The sequence below is a fragment of the Takifugu flavidus genome, chromosome 15 (assembly GCF_003711565.1).
Source record: "Takifugu flavidus isolate HTHZ2018 chromosome 15, ASM371156v2, whole genome shotgun sequence".
Taxonomy (NCBI): domain Eukaryota; kingdom Metazoa; phylum Chordata; class Actinopteri; order Tetraodontiformes; family Tetraodontidae; genus Takifugu; species Takifugu flavidus.
This window is the reverse complement of record NC_079534.1, coordinates 13,956,040-13,983,588: the sequence shown is the minus strand read 5'-3', so window position 1 is coordinate 13,983,588 and position 27,549 is coordinate 13,956,040. Positions and strand designations below refer to the sequence as shown.

Below are 27,549 nucleotides of genomic sequence, written 5' to 3'. Positions count from 1 at the left end.
TTTGTTGCTCTAATGGAAAATTGGATGAATGGATAACAACGGTTTTATCTGTTAGATTTTTCGTTTGGCGAAAGATGCGTGGTCTTTGAACTTTCCTAAAGATTCCTACAAATGTGTTCCTCAGCTTTTTATAAGTGACATCGCAGATGATTGACTGCTGTCCATCTCATCCATGCGCATTTGCGCACTCCTGTGTGTTTTTATCAGACAGCGTTAGTCAGTGAACAGTCTGCTCTGCTCTCAGACAAACTCAGGAGCATCAGAACAAAAAAATCAGCCCGAATCTGCAGAAATAAAGGTCTGTGACTCGCTCACTCTGGTGTGGAGGCTGCACTGAGAGGCTAAAGGAGGGGAAGATGTCAGCTGTCTGCGCCTGAGACGTTTACGTTCATACGCAAGTGATCGTTAAAGTTATGTTGTTTATAAAAGATTAGTAAGCTAATTTGATGAAAGCTATCGCTATTGTATTAAAGTTAAAAATGCCTTCGAGTGAACGAATAATACGCGGATTTTTCTGCACATGCCGGCTGTCAAATCTGCCTGCTGCCACGTCAGGTGCTGTCAAACGTATCTGAAGAAGGTGAATGCTGATCACTGAAATGGAACAAGTTCTGAAGAAAGAAGTTACAAACTTTAGCTTAATAAGAAGACATGACACACGTTTTTGAGACAACATACACTTTAATCGGACACTTTTTAATTAATTTTCCCAAGCCATTCAGAGCCGCAACATAAGGATCATAAGAGCCGCAGGTTGCCGACCCCTGGCTTAAATGAATCTACTCCAACCAATCTTAATCATATTCCTCGTGTTCATTGTCGAGGAGGGGGAGTGGCAGCAATCTATCACTCCAAGTTATTAATTAATCCTAGACCAAAACATGGCTCCAGTTCATTTGAAAGCCTGAGTCTTGGCATCACCCATCTGAACTGGAGGACAGAAAAGCCACTTTTGTTTGTAGTTGTATATCGGCCCCTGCGGGTCACATTCAGAGTTCCTGGTCCTTAGATCAGATAAAGTCATTATTATTAGAGACTTTACATGTTGTAAATGACAGCTTTAGAAATGGCTTCATTTCATTACTTGGGTCAGTTGGTTTAGTCAGTTGGCATTTTTCTCTTTGATCTTAAGTTGGCCTTTTAGTCTTTGATCTCCTTTGTATCAAACACCTCAGCTCTATCTCTTTAAGCACACGCCTGAGGAGCTCAACACTCTTGTACCACACTGGTGACCAGCAGACGCATCGATGGCACAGCGAGGAACCCAGCAGCTGAAGGCAGAGCAAGAACCACTGGAATCATCAATGGAGACTTGGAGGGAAGAGAGGGTCCAGCACCTCAGAGAAGTCCTGGCAGAGAAGGAGGAGCAGCTCAGCAGGGCAGTGGAGAGGCGACACATGAGGACTGTGGCCCATATGGAGACCCTGACCCAGCTGAACACCTCACAAGCTGCTCTGAAGGAGAGCAACCTCAAATGTGCTTCTCTGGAGGAAACCCTCCACAGTCAGCAGCAGGAGAAAGAGGAGCGACACAAGAGAAAGCTGATGGAGCAGGAGGAAGGCTTCAATCAGAAGCTCCTGGTGATTGAGGAGGAATTTGTGAGGAAGCTGGAGGAAGACAAACAAAGGTTTGATGAAGAGAAAGAGGCCTTGAGGCAGCAGCTCTTTCTAAAAGAAAAAAAGTTCAACAAACTGCTGGAAGAAGAGCAAAATAAATATAACGAGATGATCGTTGATAAAGAAGAGTCGATGAAGCAGCAGCTGTTGACTCAAGAGGAGACGTATAACAAGATGCTGGCTGATGTTTGTCAGCGGTGGGAGAGGACATCTCAAAAATGTGTCCACATGAGGGAAGAGCTGGAGCAGAAGGTCCTGGAGAGCCAACGGTTGAGGCAAGAGGAGCAGGAGAGGACCAAAGAGGATCTCCAGAGGCTCTCTGAAGCGATCCTCCAACTTGAGGTGAGATGCTTTCGCCTTTGTTCCTCTTCCAGAAGATTTCAGATGATGTTCAGTGAAATCTAAAACACAATCTCTCTTTTCTGCAGCTTCAAGTATTAAAGAAAAAGAAGAAGAAAAGCTTCTGGAGATGGGTCTGCAAAAGGATGAGGTTCTGGAAAAGTTAGTGAAGAACAATTCCAGAGCTCCCAAAGCCCTCCTCCTCCTCCTCCTCCTCCTCCTCCTCCTCCTCCTCCTCTTTCTCTACATCCTGACTTCCACAGCGTCACATCCTGTCTTCAGTTTTATTTTAAAGTATAATCATTGTTTATATTCTATGTTTGGATCTGTGATGTCGAAACAATAAAACTCAAAGTAAACCACCAGATTGTAGATGTTGTCAATGGCAGCTTTAGAAATGGCTTCATTTCATTACTTGAGTCAGCTGGTTTCCTCCAGCAGATAAACCAACCAACTCATAGCTTCAACCACACCTTAGATCTAGTCCTGACTTATGGTGTTGAGGTAGAACATGTGTCAGGGTTCCCTCAGAACCCCCTCCTGTCAGACCATTCTTTGATCACTTTTACATTTATGATTAAGGATTCTTCTATCGTCAGAGCTCAGTCTTACTGTAGCAGATGTCTTTCAGATAATGCTGTAGCTAAGTTTAAGGAAGTGATCCCTGTGCTGATCCCAGGACCACCGTGTGTTTCCCCAGGGATCAGTCATTATAATCTTAGCCCTGCTGAGGTCGACTCTATTGCTGAAGGTGCAGCAACCTCACTGAGAATCACGCTTGATTCTGTTGCCCCCCTGAAAAAGAAAATAGTAAATCAGAGGAGGTGTGCCCCCTGGTATAATTCACATATCAGGACCCTCAAGCAGAAAGTGTGAAGACTAGAAAGGAAGTGGCATTCTTGTAAAATAGATAGCTATCATGTAGCCTGGAAAGACTGTCTCGTAGTTTACAAAAAGGCCCTCCGTAAGGCTAGAACAGCTTATTTTTCTTTAATTGGAGAAAACAAGAACAACCCCAGGTTTCTTTTCAGCACTGTGGCCAAATTAACCAAGAGTCAGTGTTTTAGATCCATGTATCCCTTCTTCCCTTAGTGGTGAAGACGTCATGAGCTTCTTCACTGATAAAGTTCTAGCTATCAGAGAAAAAGCTAACCAGGCCATCCCAACAACTGGACCATCACCAGATGTGCTGACTGTGGGAACATACAGGGTCTCCAACAAGCCCTTAAACTCCTTCAGCCCTATATATTTTTCTGAGGCGTCATCGCTAATTCAGAAATCCCAGTCCACCACGTGTCCTTTAGATCCCATCCCAACACACCTTTTGAAGGATGTTTTACCATTGATAGGCAGCTCTATCCTGGACCAGATCAATGGTTCTTCAGTGACAGGTTATGGACCCCGGTCCTACAAGGTGGCAGTGATTAAGCCGTTGCTTAAAGAAACATCACTAGATCCTGATGTATGAGCAAATTATAGGCCAATATCCAACCTTCCTTTTATCTCTAAAGTTCTTGAGAAGGTGGTGGTGACTCAGTTACTGGAGCACCTGCAGAGGAACAGCCTGTTTGAGATGTTTCAGTCAGGCTTTAGAGCTCATCACAGCACAGAAACAGCACTTCCTAAAGTTACTAATGATCTTCTCATAGCTTCAGATCATGGACTGGTCTCTATGCTGGTTCTGCTGGACCTCAGTGCTGCTTTTGATACAGTTGATCACAGCATCCTGCTACATAGACTGGAACATGTGATTGGGATTAAAGGGACAGCACTAGACTGGTTTAGATCATATTTATCCGATAGATACCAGTTTGCTCACGTCCATGGAGTTCCCTCTTCATACAGTAGGGTTAGCCATGGAGTTCCTCAAGGTTCTGTACTTGGACCAATCCTCTTCACCTTGTACATGCTTCCCTTAGGGAACATTATTCGGCAGCATAGAATAAATGTTCATTGTTATGCTGATGACACTCAGCTATATTTATCCATGAAACCAGAGGAGACAGAGAAGTTAGTGAAGCTTCAGACCTGTCTTAAAGACAAAGTCCTGGATGTCTTCAAATTTCCTCTGAGGTCATGGTGTTTGGTCCTGAACCTCTCAGGGATAGATTAGATCACATGATCACTCTAGATGGTATCTCATTAACATCTAGTCTCTGTGAGGAATCTTGGAGTAACTTTTGATCAAAATCTCTCCTTCAACTCACACATTAAAACAGTCTCTAGAAGTGCCTTTTTTCACCTAAGGAACATTACAAGGATAAGGAAACTAATGACGCGGCATGATGCTGAAAAGTTAGTAGTGGAAGACGGCGTTCAACAGCCCGGCCGGCCACTATGAGTACTTGGTGATGCCATTTGGATTGACCAATGCGCTGGCTGTCTTTCCGGTGTTGGTCAATGATATTCTCCGGGACATATCAGACTGGTTTGTCTTCGTCTACCTGGATGACATCCTAATCTTCTCCAAGGGTATCAAGGAACACGTGCAGCATGTACGGGCGGTGCTGCAGCGGCTACAGGAGAACCAACTTTATGTGAGGGCCGAGAAATGCCAGTTCCACGCCCCGTTGGTTTCCTTCCTGGGATTCGTCATTGCCCCAGGGAACATTCAGATGGATCCTGTGAAGGTCTTGGCGGTTGTGGACTGGCCGCGCCCTGAGTCCCAAAGCAGCTACAGCAATTCCTGGGGTTTGCAAACTTCTACTGGCGCTTCATCTGGAATTATAGCACCGTGGCAGTCCCACTCACGTCGCTCACGAGCTCCAAGAGGGGGTTTGTATGGACACCGGAGGAGGACGCGATGTTTCAGGAGCTCAAAAGGCGGTTCGCGACCGCTCCCATCCTGCAACTACCAGACCCCAGTTGCTAGTTCGTGGTCGAGGTGGACGTCTCCAACACGGGTGTAGGGGCAGTGCTATCTCAGAAGGCTCAGGGGGACCAGAAGCTGCACCCGTACCCGTTCTCCCACCAGTTGACATCAACGGAGAGGAACTACGATGTTGGGAACTGTTGAGAATTGTCTTTATCTTGTTATGTGTTTCACCATATGTTTCTGTCTTCTCTTAGAAGTTAGGCAAGGTAGACTCATTGGTAAATGTAATAAAGAACAGAGACATTCCATTCACAGGATTATTGTTTGTTCCACTGTAATCTCAGGAGCCAGTCAGGCAGGGGGTGTCAAACACTCATTGTATACAGGACATCAGGGGGTTGATGATCACATTTGCATGAAGAATGGGATCTGGCCACCTGGGAAAACAATGGAAAAGAAGAACTCTACCAACACCAAATGGGACTGGAGGAAGAGGACGAGGCCATCCCAGCAGGGGATCTGGATTAGATTGCATGAACATTGTGAATTTGCATGTGTGTTACTATAAAAGACTGGGCCAAGGGATAGTTAGGTTGTCAGACTTCATGCCCTGACAATTGACTCTGTTGTTGCTAGGGTTATGAACTGGCCCGGAGCTCTGTAATATTTGTATCTCGAATTGGTTCTATTGTCAAATACATTTTGAAATTGGCATTTTTCTTCTCGAAGTCTTCATTCAAAGAACACGCGGATCGGCAGCTACACTTGAAAGGTATCGCGATCCAACAATTTGGTGACCCCGACGTGATGAAGAGAGAAGTCATTTGAGGCAAAGAATTCACTTCGGAGGACAACTGACGACAAAGGGATCCCTAATAAAAGGTAAGCAGACACCTTTTTAATCAAAGCTCTGCATATTGGCAATTTCCAAAAATTTGTCGTCACTGTCAATTGAAGTGTCCTAGTTATAAATTCCAGATACAAATATAAAAATATTGAAACGACTGCAGGAATTACGGTTAGAGTCCGGAAGTACTGTTGAAAAACAGGGAAGTACTGTTGAAAAACAGGGAAGTACTGTTGAAAAAAACAGGGAAGTACTGTTGAAAAAAACAGGGAATAAACGGTTAGAGTCCGGAAGTACTGTTGAGAAAACAGGGAATAGACGGTTAGAGTAAACCGTAACTAGTACAGTGCTGTATTGCTGTATGCAGTGCACTGTATATCAAAAAGATTTGGGTTGGGACTCGGAGCGTAGTTGATGGGACGGACACTCCCGACGCCCAAGATTTGTGTTTTTGTGTGGGTTGGAAAAGTGCCAGAGTGAACGTGAATTAAAAGGCTCTTTGTCCTTGGGAATTAACCCCCAGAGTGGAACCGGATCAAAGACGTTTGATCTAGAAGCTTGTTTCACTGAGGCATTGAGTTGACCGTTGGAGTCATTCACATTCAATCTCACTTGGGAGCATAGTTAAATATGGAACTGGAATGTGGTAAAGCGTGTTGGGATCAGGGAGAATGTTCTCCCTATCCTCGGTCTGTGGAAGAACAGTGGAAGTGGACTCTTGATCAGGTGGTGAGTGGCATGAAAGAAGGTGACAGGGAAAGAGAATTGGATGCAATAAAAAAAGTTGTGGAAGGAAGCTCAGAAGCAAAAGATACTTCCCTCTCCAGAGGTGAAGGTTAACTTAGCTGAAGCATTGTGTAAGTGGGAGTCAGAAATTCATACTATATTACAGGATCATCTTGATAATCCAAAATTAGGTTTTATAGCAGGAAAATCATGGCAAAAACAGGGTAAGGAGTTAGAAGATAAGCGTCGAAGGATACATGTTGTGGCTGTGGCATGTGCAGCGGTGCACTATTTCAGATCTGGGGGGGTTACACGAGTGCCTAATGTTGAGAAGCCTCCATTAGAAGATTTAAATCAGACACTGACACTTAACACCACTCTTTACCCATCATTACCTACTACCATTTCCCCACCCCCATATCAATTGCCAGTTTTGACTATTAACAGTGGTCAGTTAGATGTGGACAGAGATGAAGAACTGCAGGAGTTACGTGAAAAAGTGTGGGACCTTCGGAGACAGGTCAGCAGGATGAAACAGGAAGAGGATGGAGATAAGTTAGGAAAAAATGAATTTAGAGAGGAATCTCAGGTGGTTCGCCCTAAAACCTCACAACAAACTACATTTAAAAAACAGGATATTCAGAAATCTACATTAGATATTTTTAAAACTTCTAGCAATCAAATAAAACAAGTAAAAAGAGTTGATCCCTCAGGAGGATTTGCCAGGGCTGACCGCAGGGAGGAGAAGGCAAGATTGATTTATGGCAGTGATAAAGAGGAGAGTGAGAATAAGATAGATACATACAAAATTCCAGCTACATTTATTGGAGAATTGGAGCTTCAGGAGCATGTTCATCCTCAGACAGAATTATATGAAAAGGATCAGGGTTTAAGTATGGGAAATTGTGAATTAGAATTATGGGAAGAGAGTGAGTGTGAGTATAGAGGTGAACCGTTGACAGGGGCCATAAATAATGAGGAGGCGGGTCAAATAGGAATACACACGCGGAGTAAGGGGCCCGTTTCAGGAATGCCACAGTTCCAGGCCCCTCTGATACAGAAAAGAGGAGGACAGGAACCAGTATATGTTCCATTTGCTATTACAGATATCAATTGTTTAGTGGATAAGATGCCCCCACCCGCAGAGGGAGGCGGCAAGTGGATGTCTACCCTTTTCAGTTTAACACAGAACATGCAGTTGGCGATGGGAGACTTTAGAGGAATTCTAGGGAGACAAGTGTCTCTCTGGGATTTGGATAAAGTTGAGGTAGCAGCAGGCATTAAAAACAGACCTAATGCTGCACGTTTTGGACCTTGTGCAACCAGGGTTGGTGAAGTTATGAGACAAATATTTCCAGTATCTCCAGGAGCAATGCAGAATTTAAGATTTAAGTGGGAGGAAAGTGAGTCGCCACATGGGTTCCTTACGAGGTGTAAAGAGGAATGGATGTGTGCCACAGGGTGCCATCCTGGCTCAGATAATTTGCACACCACCTTATTCCGTCAGGCCATAATTTTAGGACTTCCACAATCAGTGAAAGAAACTATGGAAGGAAATCCTGACCTTCCAGGGAGTACGGCGGATGTCTGGGAGAGACATCTTTCTCACCACATCAACACATTTAAAGCTAAACAACTGGGAAAGAAAGAGGAGGTGATGACAGCGCAGGAACAGCTCCTAAAAATACAGTTAGATGAAGCACTGAAAAAGCTTAATGATAAACAAAAGGAAGAGAAACAGATGGTTCAGCAGTTTCCTCGGCAGGTGCAGCCAGATCAGTTATGTCCGCAAACAATTTTGCTCCGATAAACCCGTATTGGGTCAGTCCAAGGGGAGGCATGTGTGGGAGACGCGGCGGGCAGGGATACGGCTTGATAGGCGGGTACTTAGGCCGAGATCAGTGTCATGCCTGCAAAGGGTATGGTCATTGGCAAAGGGACTGTCCATATCACAACTACCCGGAGGTACCAGGCAGTGTTCCACCATCTCATGGAATTTATCACCGGAGCTGATCTCATCTGACACCGTCGAGCTTGTGGGGTTCTCAGGGAGACCGGAGAGACTGCCGTTTTCGGTGCCATTAGTGACTCGTTTTGCCAGACAGACTGTGTTGCACCCTTTTTGACTTCACCACATTGCCCTATCAACCTGTTGGGACGAGATCTCCTTGTGAGGACAGGAGCAGTAATTCTGTGTGGAGATAAAGGTCTTGTGGTGCAATTTCCTAATGGACTGAAACTGAACTGCTGTATTTCACACCAAGGTGTGAAGGGACAAATGCTGATGAGTCCGACACCCTCTCCAGAACAGGGGGTGTGGGCCGACATTTATTGGGGAGAACTTGAGCCAGAGACCTCACCTGGTGTCGGTGTTGTGGCATTGTTTCAGAGCTGGAGGCCCTGGTTGTCGATGCTAAGTCCTTTTGCCCCGCCAGTTGATCCCTATCATGTCACCCTATTTTACGACCGTGGGAATAATGAGGTCTATCAGGATGCGTTTAGAGAAAAGTTATAAGGAAATTTCTGGATGATTACATCACCGTGTTTGTGTGTTGGGCCTGAAGGTGTGGCTGCACAGGTTGACTTTACTGCTGAACAGAATGATTGGTATGAGAGACTGTAAAGGAAATGTTGTCATTTCTGGGTCTTGCGGGCTATAGTAGACATTTTATTCAGAAAAGTCTACACCCCTACGCGCAATGGTGAATGAGCAGGGAATGCGTAATTTGACGGCCCGGTTAACATGGACAACTGAGGGAGAGAAAGCATTCATTGCACTTAAACAGGCACTCACCACAGCTGCACATTTGGCAGTTCCAGATTATAAGGATACTTTCTTTTTGGATGTTTCTGAAGGAGAACATACAGCAAATGGTGTTCTCTTTCAGAAAAAAGGGGGTGACAGGAAAGTATTAATGTATGCAAGTATAATACTGGACCCCATTGAAAACAGGCAGCCACCATATGTAAGGCATGTGGCAGGGGTAGCAATTTGGCAGGGGTAGCAATCTTTTTTACAAAAAACAGCACATTTAGTGATGGGTTACGCTCTGACGGTACTTACAACACATAGTGTGGTATCACTGGTCAGCTCAGCAGCATACACCATGACCTCACTTAGACAGACCAGGATGGACAAGATTTTAACTGCACCACACATAACACAAACACATGAACGGATAAATATGGCAGGTTTTAACACAGCATCAGGCTCACCTATAAAACATGAAGTAGAGATGAGGCAACTGACACAGGCACTCGTGGAACCAGCGGAGGTCGCAGTTGTAAAGTGCAAAGGTCACACCACGGAGAACTCTTTAGAGGGAAAAGGTAATGAGGCGGCAGATCAGGGAGCAAAGAAGGCGGCAGGTTATAAACCAAGTTACAATTTGTTGTTGGTAGAGAAAACAGTTCATGAAATTCTTCCAAGATACGACAGGGAAAGACTTGGTTGTGATCAAGAAGAAGCTTCTCCACATGAAAAAACAGTTTGAAAGGAAAAGGGGGGCTGTGAAAGTTGAAGGAATTTGGCGGGTCCCAGACGGCAGACCTGTTCTCCCGCCCCCGGTCTGTTAGATGCCGCTCTGGAAGAGGCCCATGGCCTGACACACTGCGGGAAACCATGAATTATATCAGAGAATGCTCAATATGTACACACTTTAATGTAAAATCAACAATTCGACCACATGAGGGAAAGTTTCCAGTTGCCCCAATGGCAGGGCAAGAAATAATTATAGATTTCACTGATATGATAGATAGGGTCAATGGGTTCCGATACCTCTTGGTCGCAGTGGATGCATACACTGGCTGGCCAGAGGCGGTTCCTGTAAAAATAGAAGATGCAAAAAGTGTTATTAAATTTTTGATTAATCCGGCACATGGTTTCCCAAACAAATTAGATTTGACAATGGAACTCATTTTAAGAATAGAGATTTATAATCCATAGGCCAGCCCAGCACTTTTATGAAATGTAGATTTTATTTTGTTCAACTAAAAACGACTCTCAGTTTTCTCCCAACAGGCAACCTCTGTAACCAGTCAGTAAGGATCCAGGAATTCCACACACAGCTGAGTGGGTTCTTCTGAGAGTCATCAAGCAAAGTGGTCAGAGCACAGGTGGACGGGCCACTTTGAAGTTGCAGAACGAACATTACTTGTTAACCCTAACCCTAACATACTAACACCCTAACACCTTAACCCTAACATTGGTATTACTGGAATCAATGTACCCCAGCAGGTAATTCACAGAGAACGCTTGGACGGATCGAGGAACATCTAAAGAAGATGGCACCATGATTAAACGTCTATTATTCTTCATTACATCAAGAGAAGTTGTCAATGAATTGTTTGTATTGGCCTAGCTTAGGCTAGGCCAAAAGGGGGATTGTTGAGAATTGTCTTTATCTTGTTATGTGTTTCACCATATGTTTCTGTCTTCTCTTAGAAGTTAGGCAAGGTAGACTCATTGGTAAATGTAATAAAGAACAGAGACATTCCATTCACAGGATTATTGTTTGTTCCACTGTAATCTCAGGAGCCAGTCAGGCAGGGGGTGTCAAACACTCATTGTATACAGGACATCAGGGGGTTGATGATCACATTTGCATGAAGAATGGGATCTGGCCACCTGGGAAAACAATGGAAAAGAAGAACTCTACCAACACCAAATGGGACTGGAGGAAGAGGACGAGGCCATCCCAGCAGGGGATCTGGATTAGATTGCATGAACATTGTGAATTTGCATGTGTGTTACTATAAAAGACTGGGCCAAGGGATAGTTAGGTTGTCAGACTTCATGCCCTGACAATTGACTCTGTTGTTGCTAGGGTTATGAACTGGCCCGGAGCTCTGTAATATTTGTATCTCGAATTGGTTCTATTGTCAAATACATTTTGAAATTGGCATTTTTCTTCTCGAAGTCTTCATTCAAAGAACACGCGGATCGGCAGCTACACTTGAAAGGTATCGCGATCCAACAGAACCAGGAGCTGCTGGCCGTCAAGCTGGCATTAGAAGAATGGCGGCACTGGCCGGAGGGAGTTGAGCTGCCGTTCATCCTGTGGAGCAACCATCGCAACTTGGAATATATCCGAACGGCCAAGAGGCTGAACTCCCGGCAGGCTCAGTGGTCACTGTTTTTCCACACGTTTTAATTTTTCCCTTTTCTACCGCCCAGGGTCGCGCAACGGCAAGGCAGATACCCTCTCTCAGCAGTTCGCGGGGGAGGAGGACGAGGGCCCTGGGAGGACCCTGGAGAATATTCTCCCTTTTCCATGTGTTGTGATGGCAGTCACCTGGGGAATCGAGGAGAAGGTCTGGAGGGCGGCCTCCAGTCAGCCGACCAAGCGCCTGACCCAGTCAGGGCGGAGGTCCTAGAGTGGGCCCATGCGTCTCGGCTGACCTGCCACCTGGAGCGGCGGGTCTGCTGAGGCAGAGGTTTTGGTGGCCGGCCATGGAGGAGGATGTCCGGGAATTCATCAACGCCTGCCCAATCTGCAACCAACAGAAACAGCCACGCGGTATCCGACAGGGGTCCGCAGTTCTCCTCGGTCTTCTGGAGTGCCATCACGAGCCCCTTTTAGTTCCCTGCGCCTCCCTGACAGATTGTCCTCTGTGGTTCACATGACTCTCCAGTGTTTTCCTGCCTGCCTGTCTGCCTGCCTGCCTGCCTGCCTGGTCTCGACCCTGCCTGTCCCCGACGATTCTATCCTTCCTGCTCCCTGGTAAAACCTGCCTGCCTTCTGTTCCTGACAATAAGGAACAATCAAAGACTTTATGTCTTTAAGACAGGTCTGAAGCTTCACTAACTGCTCTGTCTCTGGTTTCATGGATAAATATAGCTGAGTGTCATCAGCATAACAATGAAAATTATTCCATGCTGCTGAATAATGTTTCCTAAGGGAAGCATGTACAAGGTGAAAGGACTGGTCCATGTACAGAACCTTGTGGAACACCATGGCTAACCCTCTACTGTATGAAGAGGGACTGCCGTTGTTACGGTTGGGTTTTTACAGGACCCGAAAACAGGCAAGAATGCAGTGATAAAAAGTCCAAAAACTAGTTTTTATTTATCAAAATCAAACTGGCGGTCCTTCCGGACTGCAGGGAAGCACTCGTCTGGCATTCGAGAGCTCCTGCGCGGAGCCAACACGTGAGTCAGGTTCTGTTCACAAGTTCAGCAGGACAGCGTGGCGACAATGAGCAGGGACGACACCAAAACATTCTGACACTGATAGACAGCCGCTCTGTCCTTAAATAGGCGACCTGATGGAGATTGCCGACAGGTGCGCCTGCCTGCAGCGCCAGCTGTTGCCAATTGACTCCTCCACGCCCCCTGCAGGAAAAACCAAACACAACCCAGAACCCTGGACCCCAACAGCCATGGACATGAGCAAACTGGTATCTACATGATAAATATGATCTAAACCAAAATACCTAAAAATATAACTTAAACAACAAAATTGTGGCACCTTTTCAAGGGAATGTGGAATGAGAAGAATGGATAAGACGAGCTCACAGCGAGATTGCCCACAATATATCGAGCAAACAAAAGTTCAGAGACAGATTTTTTAAATTTCCAGACAGCTAAATTCTTTGAGGGTGAGACATGTTTATCTAGTTCTGATCTGTTTTTGCTCTGTTTTCCTTTGGTTTTTCTGTCACTTCTTGTCCTTTGTGATTAGTTCTGCAGCCCTGATTGTTTGCACCTGCTTCTCATTGGCTCCACCCCTTTTTTGTATTTAAGCCCCAGTTTTGGCCTCTGCAGTTGCACATTGTTCTTGTTCCTGTGCCAGTGTCTGAGTTTAGTTCCAGTGTGATCTGGGGGGTTTGGACTGTTTGTGCCCATAAATTTGACACGTCTGCTGGTTTTTGTACTCGCGCAGTTGCTGCCTGACCTTCTGCGTACCGGCCTGCTTTTTAAAATCCTTTTGGGTCGCAGCCTTTCGGGGTTGTGCCTTCTGAAGCGAGTGAATTCAGTGTGGTAGATAGCATATGTTGGAAACCCAGACCTTATTGTAATTTTACACCACGAGACCCTTTGTCTGCAGCGCCAGCCTCTTACACACAAGATTTCAAAATAAATCATGAAATCACACGTCAGTGTGCTGATCTGAGGTCTTTAAGAAATTGTTGGATCGCAATACCTCTCGTGTATCACTGCTAATCCGCGTGTTCTTTAAATGAAGACTTCAAGAAGAAAAATGCCAATTTCAAAATGTATTTAGCAACAGAACCAATTCAAGATACAAATATTACAGAGCTCTTGGCCAGTTCATAACCCTACAATAACAGAGTCCATTGCCAGGGCATGAAGTCTGACAACCTAACTATCCCTTGGCCCAGTCTTTTATAGAAACACAGATGCAAATTATCAATGCTCATACAGTCAAATCCAGTCCCTCTGCTTGGATGACCTCGTCCCATTTGATGTTGGTACAGTCCATCTTCTCCATTGTCTTCCCAGATGGCCAGATCAAAGTTCACATTCTTCATGCACATCAGTTTATCACCACAATGCTGTCCCTTTTTATGATGTATGTTTAATGATTGTTGGCTGGAGGATCCTGGATTGTTGTCTAAACAACAATCCTGTCAAAGGAATGTCTCTGATCTTTATTACACTTGCTAAAGATTCTACCATACCTAACTTCTAAATTACTTCTAAGAGAAGACCGGAACATATGGTAGAACACATAGTAACAAGACAATTCTCTTCAAAATGGAAGGGGATTATCTTTACACCCTCCAATCAATTTAACCTAACCTTTAAAGTTCAAAACTCTGTCGTCATCGTTTAGTGGCGCTGCAGCTCCTGTGGTTCCGTCCTGCTGTGAGCAGATTCTGCACAGCCAGGCTTTGACCGCCACATTAACAGGTTTATCTCCCTGGTGATCTTCCGTACAGAAGATGGGTTCCTCCTGCTGTCAGATCGCTCTCAGTGGTGAGATAAGAAAATGAAGCTCTCTCTCATGCCACCATGTTGAGTGAAAGTGCTCTGCGCGTCCAGGAAGATCTCAGATGTAGATTTAGATTTCCTACTGAAGGATGGTTCTTGCTCATGCTCTGATCATCATTGAACACAAGCCTTGTGATTGTTTTTACTGATTTGGTTTGTAAAATAAATCAGGCTTTCTTTAAAAGTTGCATGTCTTTTAATAAACCTTTTCAGCAGCTTCAGAGTAGGAACGCACCATCTGCTTTCAAAGCATACATACAATACAGTACATGTGCTGTCAGCCTTCACAGAAATTGCTATTATAGCGGAAATCCGTGATCAAGCAGAAATGTTAATATTTAAAAACACAAGTTACCCCAAAGTGCCGCCCCCTATCGACGGGATAAAATGTCTCTCCCTAGTGGTAATAATTCTCATTGGATTAAAAGGATGAATAAAAGAATGGATTTTGCAAGACTTCCAATCTTTAATTCAATATTTAATTCAAAGCTAACGAACCATATCGTTTTCGCAAGTAGTAAATGACAAGAAATAAGGAAACGTTTGGACAGGTTTGTCCTTAAATTTAGGAAAATATACTGATTGTTATACTGTTTCATTTTTGAATGATTTAATATTCTGTCCGACCGTTTGTGCGTCTAAAACACTTTTTCACTTTGTCTCCTGCAACACAATTAACACTTTGACATTGAAACCTTGAAAAAGCTTTTTCCTCACAAACGTCCGTGTTGAGAGTTCACTGGTGATTAGAAAAGGGAAGAAGAAGCACTTGAAGGCTCTATTTTCCTGTAATTCTTCTGATGCTGGTTTATTCCTGCTCTCAAGGTGTGACAAATCACGTTCCTCCAGCTACGCTTTTTTTCCGCGACAAACTTAATTAAATGTTGGTCGCCGCCAAATGAGCCTCTGGCTGATTGTGATTGAATCCATTCAAGCTTTGTGCAGAAAGTGCCGTAATAAGTTGCAGCAGCAATCGACACCCGAGTGTTGGCTGGCGCAACGGGCGGCCAGTGTTAAAGGATGGTTCCCAGGGACTCGGATGAGATGGGAGGTTTTGAGTGCCAAGAGAAAGAAGCTTACAGCAGCAACGATTTCATCAACACAGCCTGACTATGACTTCATTTCACGCATGACGATTGATTTTGATGTCTGGGGTTTGCCACGCACGAGCGCGCCTAATGAATTGTAAGGTAATTGACGTCATCCATTGATGGGCGCAGCGTGTTTGGCGGATGTCTCCAGTGGAGCCTGCCGGCGCGTCCGCGATAGCTGCGCATCCTCTGGGTGTCCACACGCTCGCATCTGCTGAAGGAACCTCGCAGCCGAGGGACGCCGACGGGGAAGTCATTTTGGACACTAATGGGACCGTAATCGGATCAAGACCGTCGTCAGAGTGCGCGATCCAGCTGATCACTCGAGGTATTGAGTCTTTGTTTAGAACTCAGATGGAGACTTTTGCACTTCGAAGCGGCTCATTTGTGAAGTGATTTGCTTCTTTGTGTGAAGTTCTGGATAGTAAAATATATCTAAACATTTCAGGGGCAGAAAACTGCTTCAAAATGTGGCGAATGGTTTGTTTTAATTGATCTTAGAGGAAATAAAAAGAAAAGCTGAGGGATATCAGTCGCTGATTGAAACTGTCTAAACAACACAGTTAATCCATTTAAAATGTGTAAAATAAAGATGAAAAAAGGAGTCATCCGATTCTCCCTTCTTTAAAATTAGGGCAAAGACAGCCACATCTGGTCCCGTGAATGTGGTATCGGCTCTAATATGATCATGAAATACATTTATATATTTTTACTTTTGCTGTCTTTGAAACCAAACCGAGTATCGTTCAACTTCGGACCCAAAACTGAAAGTTAGCATTTCAACTTTGAATCAGTGACTGCGTCTTGGATGCACCTGAGGGCACTAAATGGCTGCTTTTAATCCGCCAGTAACGACGCATCATGCGGAACTGGACCCTGATGAAGCGGGAGTCAGGGATACAGGGTGCTTAGCAACAAGTGTCTTGCACCGGTCGGGTGGAGACACACCTGAAGTGGTCACAAGCAAAGTTCTGAACGTTTCACTCTTCTGTGGACACGGTTAACGGATCAAACGGAAAGTGCTCAACATTTCTACAGATATCATTTTGATGTCCACTCAGGGTGGGTATGGGGGGAGGGGGGGTCATTGTCCACTGCAGCCTCATGCTGAGGGCATCAAACTGAGATCTAGATTGGAGAGCTTTGCTTTAAAATGGGCCGGTGGGACTGGTCCAGGGTGCAGCGGGGAGAGGTACAGGACAGACGTAGCTTTGTGTTTGGGTCCTGGTGACTGAGCCATGGACAAAACAGACTTCCTGGTGCCTAAGGATGCTCGGCAGTTCAAGGTTAACACGCATCAGGATGAGTGAGGTTACCTAATCTAGCAGCTTCCCCTTCAGCCTTTGATGTGCGTTGTGTCTTTGACACTATGGTGAAAACCAGGAGTGGAACTAGCATGACAGCATTTTAATGATGGAATTGTTTCCTTTTCTGCTCAGTTTGAGCATGAAAGCAGCTACAGTCACAAAATATATGTGACTTTCAGCCCAAGGTCATTTTTTATTTCTTGATCTGAAGCTTCAACGTCTCCTTTGGACGGCTGGAAATGTGTCATCACAAACATATGTGATCTTCAGGCTGTTTACATTTTATTTGATGTGTATATTAATCCCTTTATGCTTGAGATCTGGGGGGGTGGGGGGGGGGGCACTATTATTTACTTCAAAGGAGAACATTTCGGGGAGAAATGAGAGGATGTTCAGCGTATAATTCTGTGATTGCACAGATGGCTTAAATCTAACGCTCAGTGAGCCCAAACTAATGATGCCCGCTGGTGAAATGGACAATGGACTAAACGGCTCGGGAAGAAATCTGATGTGTGAGGTTTTTCAAACAAACCTTTATTCTGTCTGTATCCGAACTGGGACCGCTGCAGACCGGACTTAACATAAAGTAATTGCTTCCCTCCTGCTAGCGCGTGCACAGCCCGTGCATGCCTCTCCCTGTTTGGAAAAAGGTCCACACTGGTGTGGATCTGCAGCCTGAGCAGACACACAGATTAGGGCAGATCCTGATGAGATCAGAGCTGGGATACACTGAAGAATGACAGACTGTCCACAAAAATGCCGCTTCTCAAAATCTTAACTTTGGGACAGGTGACGTAATCGTTGTTGAAGCATCGCAGCAAACGCCCGTCGCACTTTAGATGAGTCTATTAAGAGGTTTTTTTTTAAAGAAGTGCTTCCCTGTTTCCTGCAATAAGTACCTGTTTAATCGATGCTCATGTCCTTCATTGATCCTTGTGGATCAACAGTCACTCAGCTAGACTGCTGGGCAGAATGAAGGCATGGAAATGGACAATTATCAGGACACCGTCACAACAGGCCTTTTATCCCCCATAAAAGAGATCATATAGTCATAGTTTCTTGTGTGAATGCAAAGAATAATTTTCCACAAGATTGTACATTAATACCAGTCTTTTTATTTCCTATTTTCCTACAGGAAAAAGCTAAAGTTCTTGTTTCCAAATTCCTACTAACAACCTGAATATAGTTGCGATGTTGTGCTGTAATTGTCCCTGGACGGGTCCTTTGTTTGCAGATGGCGCCGTCAGATGAAGATATTGCATTCCGCTCCAACATACCTGCCCCAGTGGACATCATGGTGGCTGTGGTCTATTCCATTTTTGGTGAGAGACGACGTGAAAAAATAACCACAGAAATAAATAAACCCTCTCCACTTCCAGCTTTCCCGGATCTTCTCCCTCCGTTTCTGTGTTCTCTGCCCAAACGGGTCTGTTTGTTCTCCATCAATCTACAGAACACATGAAGCCACAGTGTCTGAGGGGAAAGTGAGGTTTGATTTTTAATTGAGGGTCTTGGGATTTTAGCGATAAACTCCCGTCCTGGATGTGATGTTTTCAGAACACAACAAAAAGCGGTTGTTGTTTTAAAGCGAAGCTTTATTCAGGAAAATGATGTGTTTTAATTTAAATATCGCAGAATGTAAGTGCACTCTGATGAATAAATCCCCACTTTCTGAACCAATTTACACATTAATTAGGAGGGGCAGAGGTCATGGCTTTCATTCTTAATTTAAACGATACCGGCCTTCACGCCCCGGGTCTGTCCTGTAAATCCAACATCCGTCTCACCTTCAGGTTTTGATCTGCTTTTCCAGGGGTGTGTTCGGTGCTTGGGAACAGCACGCTGCTCTATGTCTCCTACAAGAAGAAGCACCTCCTCAAACCGGCCGAGTACTTTATCGTCAACCTGGCTGTTAGCGACCTGGGCCTGACCGTGTCCCTCTACCCCATGGCCATAGCTTCCAGCTTTTACCACAGGTACACCAGCAAAGTTAGCATTAGCATAAATCAAAGCCAAGACACTAAAATATAAAGTAGCCATCCTCAACACATGCGCTGCATGGTTGCCTGCACATATATGGTCATCACCTGCTTTGATCTGACTTTTCCTTTTTCTTCTCGCTCTTCCTCACACCCCCTCCGCCCACCTACACAGGTGGCTCTATGGGAAAACCGTGTGCTACCTCTATGCCTTCTGCGGGATGTTGTTTGGCATCTGCAGCCTGACCACTCTCACCCTGCTAAGCACAGTCTGCTTTGTGAAAGTATGTTATCCGTTTTATGGTAAGTCTTCAAAGACGCTTTTTTTTTTTCTGCCTGTGAAACGACACATAGATTAGCCGCTGCGTCCTTAAACGGCTGCTAGCTGTTTTTCTGAGTGGAAGTAAACCAAATGATCACAGCACATTAGCCTTTCAATTGATTACTGACAGGTGGAGAGGCTGCACTCAATAAGAATTACTTGTGAAGTCAGTTAATGCAGCTCATCCAGGCCTTTGATTTGGCCGCGAGAGGTAAACTGAAGGGTTTAAATTTAAAAAAAATCTGCTCGAAACATCAAACATTCGAGTTTCTCTCACATCATCTCTCTGGATCGCTCTTCCGCGCCGTCTACATGGACATTAACCAATCTGGACAGCAACACTGTTCCTCTACAACGTCCAGCTTGGCAACAGTTGCTGAGCTGTGTCTCACCATGGAAACGAGGACACGTTGGCACAGATCAGCCTGCCTTAAACAAATAAACTCCAAAACCTCACATTGTCCTCGACAGAGACAGAATTGTAGTGATAAAATGTAGACATCCTTAAAGAAACTCCACGCTTTTCATTCTATAAGTGTGCTTGATCCACCAATAACAGCTGTGAGAGGGCAAATTAACAAAAGGAAAGGTACAAATGCCCAATATCGTAACTAGGGACAAAGCATTATTAATCACTCTTATTGCACCATTATGTGTTATACTAATTAGGATCCAGGCTTAATTGGCCTGGGAGGCCGTTAATAAAGGGTAAAATACCTCAGACGTGGTTTCAAGACAGACATAAAGATGCTGAAGGTTGGTGTAAAGACGCAGTTGGCCGCCTGGGAACGCGGCGATTTCTCATCTGTAATATCAATGAAAGCAGGACTTGGTTTGTCTCTCAGGGAACAGGTTCAACTCTGTTCACGGCTGCCTGCTCATCGCCTGCGCTTGGGTCTACGCCCTGCTGTTTGCCGGCTCGCCGCTGGCCGACTGGGGGAAGTACGGACCCGAGCCTTACGGCACCGCCTGTTGTATCGACTGGCGCCTGTCCAATCAGCACAGCACAGCGCGCTCCTACACTGTGGCGCTCTTCATCTTCTGCTACATCCTGCCCTGCTGTATCATCGTCGCGTCTTATTCCAACATTCTGATGAGGGTGCATTCTTCACGCAAGCACATGGAGCGGCACTCGTCAAGGCAGGCGCACATGACCAGCATCCAGACGATTATAGTGAAGGTGAGAGGGGCAAAAGTGCAGTTTTTACTCACAGATACTGAGCTACTGAGGTATTTGTTTGACACCATACGCTCTCTTAATCTAGTCTGACCTTTCCATGTGTGCCCTCACATGATGACTCCTTAATCCCTTTAAGCAGAGCCCAAATGCTGCTAATTGAACTTCAGTTTATCTGGAGAAGGTTGCACCATCAGGGATGCTCTAAGTATACCTTTAAAAAGCCTCAAGAGATCCAGGTGTCCCCAAGATCAATGGAGACAGAAGAAAGAGCTGCCGGCGTGTTAGCATCAAACCAGCGCCACATTGTTAGAAGGATGCAGCGATACAATGTTTCAGAGGTGAAAGATCAAAAGCATAAGATCTTCTGGAGGCTTTATCGGTCCTCCAAACAGCAGCTCTGACCTCAATGGTTCCTCAAGCGATGCAGCTTCTCATTACCAGGAATTGGCTCTGGATGAACAGTGACGGATGCTACGCTGATAAATGGTCATCGTTTGATGTTGTTTTCTATAAACATTCATTCTCATTCCCACAAAAATCCAATCATAACACGGTAAACGGTAAGGAGACGCTCAACGCGCCACCTTCTCGGATTCATGTCGGTCGATAAAGCACAAATATTCTTAAGACAAAATGTTTTTGTTTTAAATGTTGTTGTTCACCCTGGTGAAATGTGCATGTTTAATGATAGTAATTCTAGTTTACTACAGATTTTGTCATTTTAGCCACACCGCTCTTCATATGCAGGCAGATTTACCGTAATCTCCATATGATGAAGACAGACTGGCATATTTTAGTTATTACATCAGAAAAACTATATTTGTCTTATTTTTATAGATAGAAGAGCAACAGAACTAACAGGAGCTCCAAACACTCATGTGGTCTTTTCTCCTCGTTCACTTTTGCTCCTGGAAGCTCAGCGTTGCCATCTGCATCGGCTTCCTGGCGGCCTGGAGCCCCTACGCTGTGGTGTCCATGTGGGCTGCTTTCGGACCCGTCGACAGCATCCCTCCTCTTGCGTTTGCCATGCCTGCCATGTTCGCCAAGTCCTCCACCATCTACAACCCCATCATCTACCTGACGCTGAGGCCGAACATCCGCCGGGTGATGTGCAGGGACCTGGGCACCCTGTACCGGGCCTGTGTGAAGTGCTGCTGCTGCTGCTCCGAGGGGCCGGTCAGGGTGAGACTCGGCACAGTCCACAGACATACCAGCGGGTTCCCTGTACCCCCTCCAGGACAGCCTCCCATAGTCACGCTGAAAGCCCCCAGCTGTGACGAGGATGCGAAGATCCCTCAAATGTGCAGCGTCTCCGTCCCCACCTCACGCAGAGAGTCGTCTAAAGGCCCGGATGGGTCTCCAGAACCCAAAACACTTTGGGGAAAAGCACAAAGGGGGAGCCGCAAGAAGTCCCTGCTGGCCACCGTGTGGGCAAAAAGGACCTCAGAAATAGACAACCTGCATATTAACCTGGAGATGGTCCCAGGGACCGCAAAAGTGGCCTGGCCCTGACACTCACCATAATCTGTGTCGGGCACGAGACACACACGTCACATACTTAAGACATTGAGTCCAGAAAACTGGCTTGAAGACCCAGAATAACAGTCATGCAGTCAAAGGTGACGGGATCACATCCCAGCGACCCTAAAGTTAAAGCCCAGCAATGACACCCTGTGGCAAGTACGTTCCTCCGGCTGGTCTATGACAAGGATTTCCATTGATTTTGTAACAACTGAGACAGCTCAAGAAATCATGAGAAAAATCTGTCTTCTGACCCAAAATTGCTCCAGAACTCTGAGCAGGTGCCTGAAACTGCTGCAAAAAGCCTCTTCTGGGTCATGGGTGAGAGATGTAATCGATTTAACCTGTGACACTCAGGAAAAAAAGATTACATTTCCATATTAACTCGTCTTATATGTGTTCATCTCAACGGGGAAAACGTCCTCAACCATGCTGCATAATCCTTAAAGAAACTCTAAATCCAACAGCTGATTACAAATATCATTAAAATACATCACTCACATTTCAACATTTTTATCAACTGGCTCAGAAGACATTGATAAAACACGTACAGCGAAGTCTTTGGATTACAGTACATGAAGTACAGAACAGCTTTGGAATTTAAAAAGCAGCTTAATTAGTGGCTTTAATGGCGTTTGCAGCAGATAAAGTAGCAGGCTGATCATGATTAAGCTTTATGACACACGGCAACATTGATATTCAGACAACATATTTGACACTCGGCCCCAGACAGAAGCAGCATGCTCTTGATAACCATAAATATGGCTGCATACATTTCAGAAAGTGTTCATAAGGCACTTTTGTGGAGGGGGGGTATGGTTTATGATTTAGTGTGCAGTTACTCTACTGCCCCCTACTGTAAAGTAACAGTAATACAACTGTGATGGAACATTAAACTGCGAGACCATTTGTGTTGAAATAAACGTTTGTTGGTGCTTGATCTCATTAATCTACTCATTCTGCCAGGTCAACAAATGTATCAAAATTAGAAACGGTTGGTTTGAGCTGCTACGAACCAGTGGACCAGCACAGTTACATTGTGTATAACTATGTAGCAAACACGTTTCCAGTTTCCCATTTCACACGTATTACAAAGATTACTGTCAAACTCTGTTTTGTACCAATTCTGAAAACCATACGTTTGAGCCCAAACATTGTTTTCCCCAATCCCACAAAATTCTAAGAGAAAATTTAAATGTTCAACACCAGCGAGCCATAAAATTCCACCTTTTGCCCTTTCAAACCAGATCCGTTACAAACTTTTGCAAGACATCTCAGAAAAAGTAGTCATCACGCGGGAAACCTGAGTTTGAGATGAGGGAGGATTAACCGCAGGTGTTCAGGATTTTCTTGATTAGCTCGACATTTATGTTGCCATCCAGAGCTCTTAACAACTTCCCGATCGTGTAGCCAATGCTTCCCTCCTTCATTTTCCAGCGCTCCAGCATCTGATGCACCATCTCGGTCAGGCCGTCGCGGTGAAAGTCGTGTTCAATGGTCTCTATTTCTGTGTCGGTCAAGCCCAGGCGTCGCGCAATCTGCTTCCATTTAGCCCCGATGTTTTCTTTGAGCAGATCCAGGTGCTCCTCGGTCACCGCATGGTCCCCTCAATGACACACAACAGTCGCCTTCATTCGTTTGCAACTCATTTACCAAAGCATGAGAACTCGGCATCATAGCTGAGCAGAAAGGAACTTTGCAAAGGCTGATTTTGTCAGTTGGGTGAGGCTGTTGTGAAATTTACCATATTTCTGAACGCCTTCTTTGACGTAAAAGGGAAATGAGTCACTCGAAGATGGAGGCAAACTCCAGGAAGGGCCACTTTTGATGCTCATTTTGTTGTTGCTTCCGATCTGGATCCCACTAGCGTTCTGAATGAAAAGGGACCCTGCGCAGAGAAACCAGGCACAAGAACCATCGTTGATACGTGTCAAAGCCTACAGGAGTACGCACGTGTGTGGCACATGCACAGCTTCGCCTACGCACCTGGGTCTTGTAGTCGGCTCTTGGAGGGCGCCAGCAGACTCCCCAGGCTGTATTCACGGGTGGCTGCGTCTGTCGCTGGGAAGGTTGGACACGACTGTTGGCGGGTGTAGAGAGAATGAGGATGTTCCTGGTTGAGCTGTGGCAGAAGAGGCATGGTAACGGACGACGACAAGTGCGGCTTCGAAGGCACGGTCGAGTTCATGGACTGAGAGGGATCAGCAGAGGGGTGATCCTCCTGGCTGGTTGGGTGCACGGGCGCAGCTTTGGTAAAGGACTGAACGGATGAGGTGTAGGGCGGCCCGTCTTGGCCCGAGGTTGTAAGATCGGGCAGGTTTGGCAGGAAGGGATTGGTGCTGCTGTGAAGGTAGCCTTTAGCAGCGTCAGCCTGGGTGGCGCTGTTGTAGTTGCCACCTTGGTGGTACTGGAGCTCCTGATTCAGTTTTTCCTCCAAGGCTTGAGGAACGCTAGCGGCCCGAGCATCACCCTGGATATACCGCTGTGAGGACTGGATATAGTGCAGATCCTCAATACTGGCTTCGACCGGCACCGAGACGCTGTCCGAACTCATCAAAGGAGCCGGACAATCTGCAAGTCGGGGAGAAAAGTGACATTTTATTCAACTTTCTGTTTCATGCTCACGTAAAGGTGAATACTGCGCCGCAGGAAACTTCACGGACCCTCTCGTGTTTGTTATGTGGCAGCCTCGTAGCAAATAAAAGTAAATATTCTCATCAATCCAACCTCAAGACGCCAAAATGACAAAATATCAACTGGATGTTGGAGTTTACTTGGACCCTTTTCAACGACACTTGATATTTGATGGCCTCTGAGATGTTCCTACACTTTAATTGGAGTTCATCTGTGATAAATTTAACTGGAAACAATTTGTAAAGTCTAAATCCAAGTTCTCGTGGCTGATGATGTTTACCAGATAAAAATCCAGAGACAAGAGCAAAAGAACCGAATCCAGAGCTCAGGGACCGGTTTGTGCCGCAGCACAGATCCGGGCCGAGCCCGAAAGATTGGTGTTTACCACGGCGACCTGCTGACCCATCGGTGTTGGGTCGAGGAGGTTCAACCCTGAATCTGATCTCACCTCCCAAAGAACAGCTCAGCGACAGAGATTTCATCTTCTCAACAAGGTACTCTGGGCCTTCATACATCATCTGCATTAAAAAAGAAAACCAAAAAAAAGTGAAAAATGCCATTTTTGTGGTTCCTCCCATGTGTTCGCTTTCGATGTCTCCTCACCCTCAGCTTGAGCAAGTCTTCCTCTACGCAGGGTGCAAGCGTTTCCATGTAAAAAGGAAACAAGAAGTCGTAGGCCTCTATAAGAGAAAAGGATGAGAAGATCCACAGAAGAAGCTCGAATAAACTAGCAAAACCTTGCATACCTGCAATAACAGGACGTTTTTTAAGCGTATTATGACGAGGTGGAACACGCTAGAGCGCCGTACCTTTAAAAGTCGGTCGACAGCGTGGGTCTTGTTGCCAGGACCACTTCATCAGATGAATCAGCTCCCCGGGGGTGTCCTTAGGAATGAGGTCCTCTGCTGGTCGGTCGCCCTTCCTGACGCACTGACAGATTTGGTCTTCGCTCCTGGCATCTGAACACAGACACGAGGTGACCGCGGCTGCGGCGAGAAGATGAAAAGCTCGTCGCCGTTCAGCGTTCCAACTCACTGGCATACGGCTCCACCCCCGCCAGGATGACCCACAGCACGATGGCGAAGCTGTAGACGTCGGACTTCTCCGTGGAGGCGGCGTGTATGCTCTCCAGGTGCTCGGGCGCCATGTAGCTCAGGGTGCCGGCGCCTCTCTCCCCGGTCGTCTGCCGACTCTTCCTGCGAGACTCCTCCTTTGTGAGTTTGCTCCAAGCCTGAGATACGGCCAATCCGAGGTCTGCGATCTAGGAGAGAGGTGACTGCTGTGAAGGTGCACGTTGCGCGACCTAACAAGCCGAACATACCTTGATGTGGAAATCTTGGTCCACTAAAATGTTTTCTGGCTTGATGTCCTTGTGTATGATGTCATTCTCTGAAAGGTAAACCATGGCTTCCAGGATCTCTAAAGTAACTCTCCCTTTGACAGACAGAGGCACAGAGACCTGGAAACAAGGGGGATATTAATCCTACAAACAGCAACAATAAGCTTCCAAGGGATGAAATTGTAGATATAGAGCCGACTCACCGTCTGTAACATCACCAGAAGGTTGCCCCGGGGGATGAGTTCCATGACCAAGGAGCAGTCTCTGTCCTCCAAGATCACCCCCAGCAGCTTGACCACACGCTCATGGTTCAGACTGGCCATGATGCTGCCTTCGTCTATCAGCAGCTTCTTCTTCTCCCTGGAAAAGTCCAGAGGTTCAAACACTCTGGAGAAATCACCCGTGTCGACTATCGACTGGGCTCAAAGTGAGACTAAAATAAGTCAACGTGTGGTCCAGTCAATGCAACTATCACTGAAATACATTTGTACGTGTAGGAGCCATTCTTAATTTCTGAGTATCTTATTTGAGTGTGCGTTCATTGGTCACCTCCCAGCAGCGGGTGTGTGATAGACATTATGGTGTGGGGAGCACAGCAGCTCTTACCGACATCCAGCTTCATTTGTGTAACGACAGGTAATAAATGGCAACATCGCCCAAATGGAGAGCATTTGTCACCGGTCGTGAATCATGCTAAATTCCACCTCCCGGAAGTGTTGGAACATGAACATAAAGGACTTTGGACCCGTCAATAGGGCGCTGCCAGAGGATCTCAGGCAGAAGCTGGTGAAAGTATTACGGCTCTGAATATAATAGAAATACTGTAATAGAGGGAGCCAGAGGATTTAAGGCTAAAAGAACAAGCACTCAAATCTGATATCAATTGTAAAACCCACAGTTTTACCAAAATGGACCTTTCATAGGTTGAAAACTCGGAAACAACGTATCTAGGGTTTTATTTTTAACCTTTAAGTTGATCGATCAACTCGTGGATCGACGTTAAGGGTTATTTAAAGGGATAACAAAATTGTATTATTAAAACCATGAAGTCAAGAGTTTCCATCAATACTACTGTTATGATCCTGTTGTATAATCAGACATCGGGACCCAGTAAAGGGACCGGGTAGATCTGCATTGCCCGTCTTTCTCATGTCTCCAGCCGGGGACACATGACTCGGCTCCAACGTCACGACGGGAAATACCCCGCATGGTGTCCACAATCACAGCGACCTACTTGCTGTGAAGAGGGCCCGTGTATATGGTCTTCATCACCACCTGTCCGAGGGTCACATGTAGGCACAGGTAAACGTCCCCGAACCCCCCGTAGTCCAGCGGTTCTTTCCTGATGAGATCAGTGGATCTCATGTGCAGAGACAGCTGCGGCGCGGCGGCCATCCCTGCTGGATCAAGTCACAATGAAACAGATCACCAGTCAGTCAAATCGCCACTAAAGAGCCTCGAACATGGTACCGTCGACAGAGGGAGGCAGCTCCCTGACGGGCCCTGGTTCTATAATCCCTGGGTTCGGATTTACCTCGGTAATCGAAAGTACCCACAAACTCGTTGGTGAGTTTCGGCAGGAGGAAAAACTTTTTGCTCTCGTAACACGGACCGAACTCTAGGCCATAAAATTAAAAATGTTCCAGCTGATTTTCTAACAATATATTCACTGCATAAATGCCGTTATCGGTTCGGCACTTTCGGTAGAGTTCCGGAAACTAGATGGAATTCCTTCTGCTTCTTGTTCAGCAGCGAAACCGGACAGCGACGTAAAAACTACAAAAAGCCCAACGAGTCGATCGCAGAGCGGGACGATTGGTTATTTTTTATGAAAACGCCTCAAACATGCATTTAAGAGTAAAGAATTCTAATGATT

General features: G+C 45.7%; 3 protein-coding genes across 4 annotated transcripts; 2 read left to right on the top strand and 1 right to left on the bottom strand.

Annotated features, from left to right (window-relative positions):
- Positions 1-193: 193 nt before the first annotated feature.
- Positions 194-2,317, top strand: LOC130538760 (trichohyalin-like). Its single transcript, XM_057056655.1, has 2 exons — positions 194-1,958; positions 2,045-2,317. Exons 1-2 carry the CDS (start codon positions 1,248-1,250, stop codon positions 2,120-2,122), a joined length of 789 nt encoding a protein of 262 aa, XP_056912635.1. The 5' UTR covers positions 194-1,247; the 3' UTR covers positions 2,123-2,317.
- A 12,820-nt stretch (positions 2,318-15,137) lies between these two features.
- opn7a (opsin 7, group member a) lies at positions 15,138-22,640 on the top strand. The gene is made up of 6 exons (XM_057057058.1): positions 15,138-15,719; positions 17,933-18,020; positions 18,512-18,674; positions 18,853-18,980; positions 19,845-20,179; positions 21,095-22,640. The coding sequence occupies exons 2-6, from the start codon at positions 17,933-17,935 to the stop codon at positions 21,689-21,691; spliced, it is 1,311 nt and encodes a 436-aa protein (XP_056913038.1). The 5' UTR covers positions 15,138-15,719; the 3' UTR covers positions 21,692-22,640.
- On the bottom strand, positions 22,198-27,446 carry ripk1l (receptor (TNFRSF)-interacting serine-threonine kinase 1, like). Of its 2 annotated transcripts, none has more exons than XM_057057057.1 (11): positions 27,208-27,446; positions 26,908-27,070; positions 25,877-26,033; positions 25,656-25,793; positions 25,370-25,595; positions 25,144-25,293; positions 24,938-25,014; positions 24,783-24,852; positions 23,687-24,271; positions 23,445-23,588; positions 22,198-23,306 (listed from the first exon to the last, which is right to left on the bottom strand). In XM_057057057.1, exons 2-11 carry the CDS (start codon positions 27,066-27,068, stop codon positions 23,026-23,028), a joined length of 1,989 nt encoding a protein of 662 aa, XP_056913037.1. In that variant the 5' UTR covers positions 27,069-27,070; positions 27,208-27,446; the 3' UTR covers positions 22,198-23,025. The 2 variants fall into 2 exon arrangements, with proteins under 2 accessions (XP_056913037.1, XP_056913035.1); XM_057057055.1 differs by having other exon boundaries at positions 26,908-27,073; positions 27,208-27,441.
- Between the last annotated feature and the right edge of the window lie 103 nt (positions 27,447-27,549).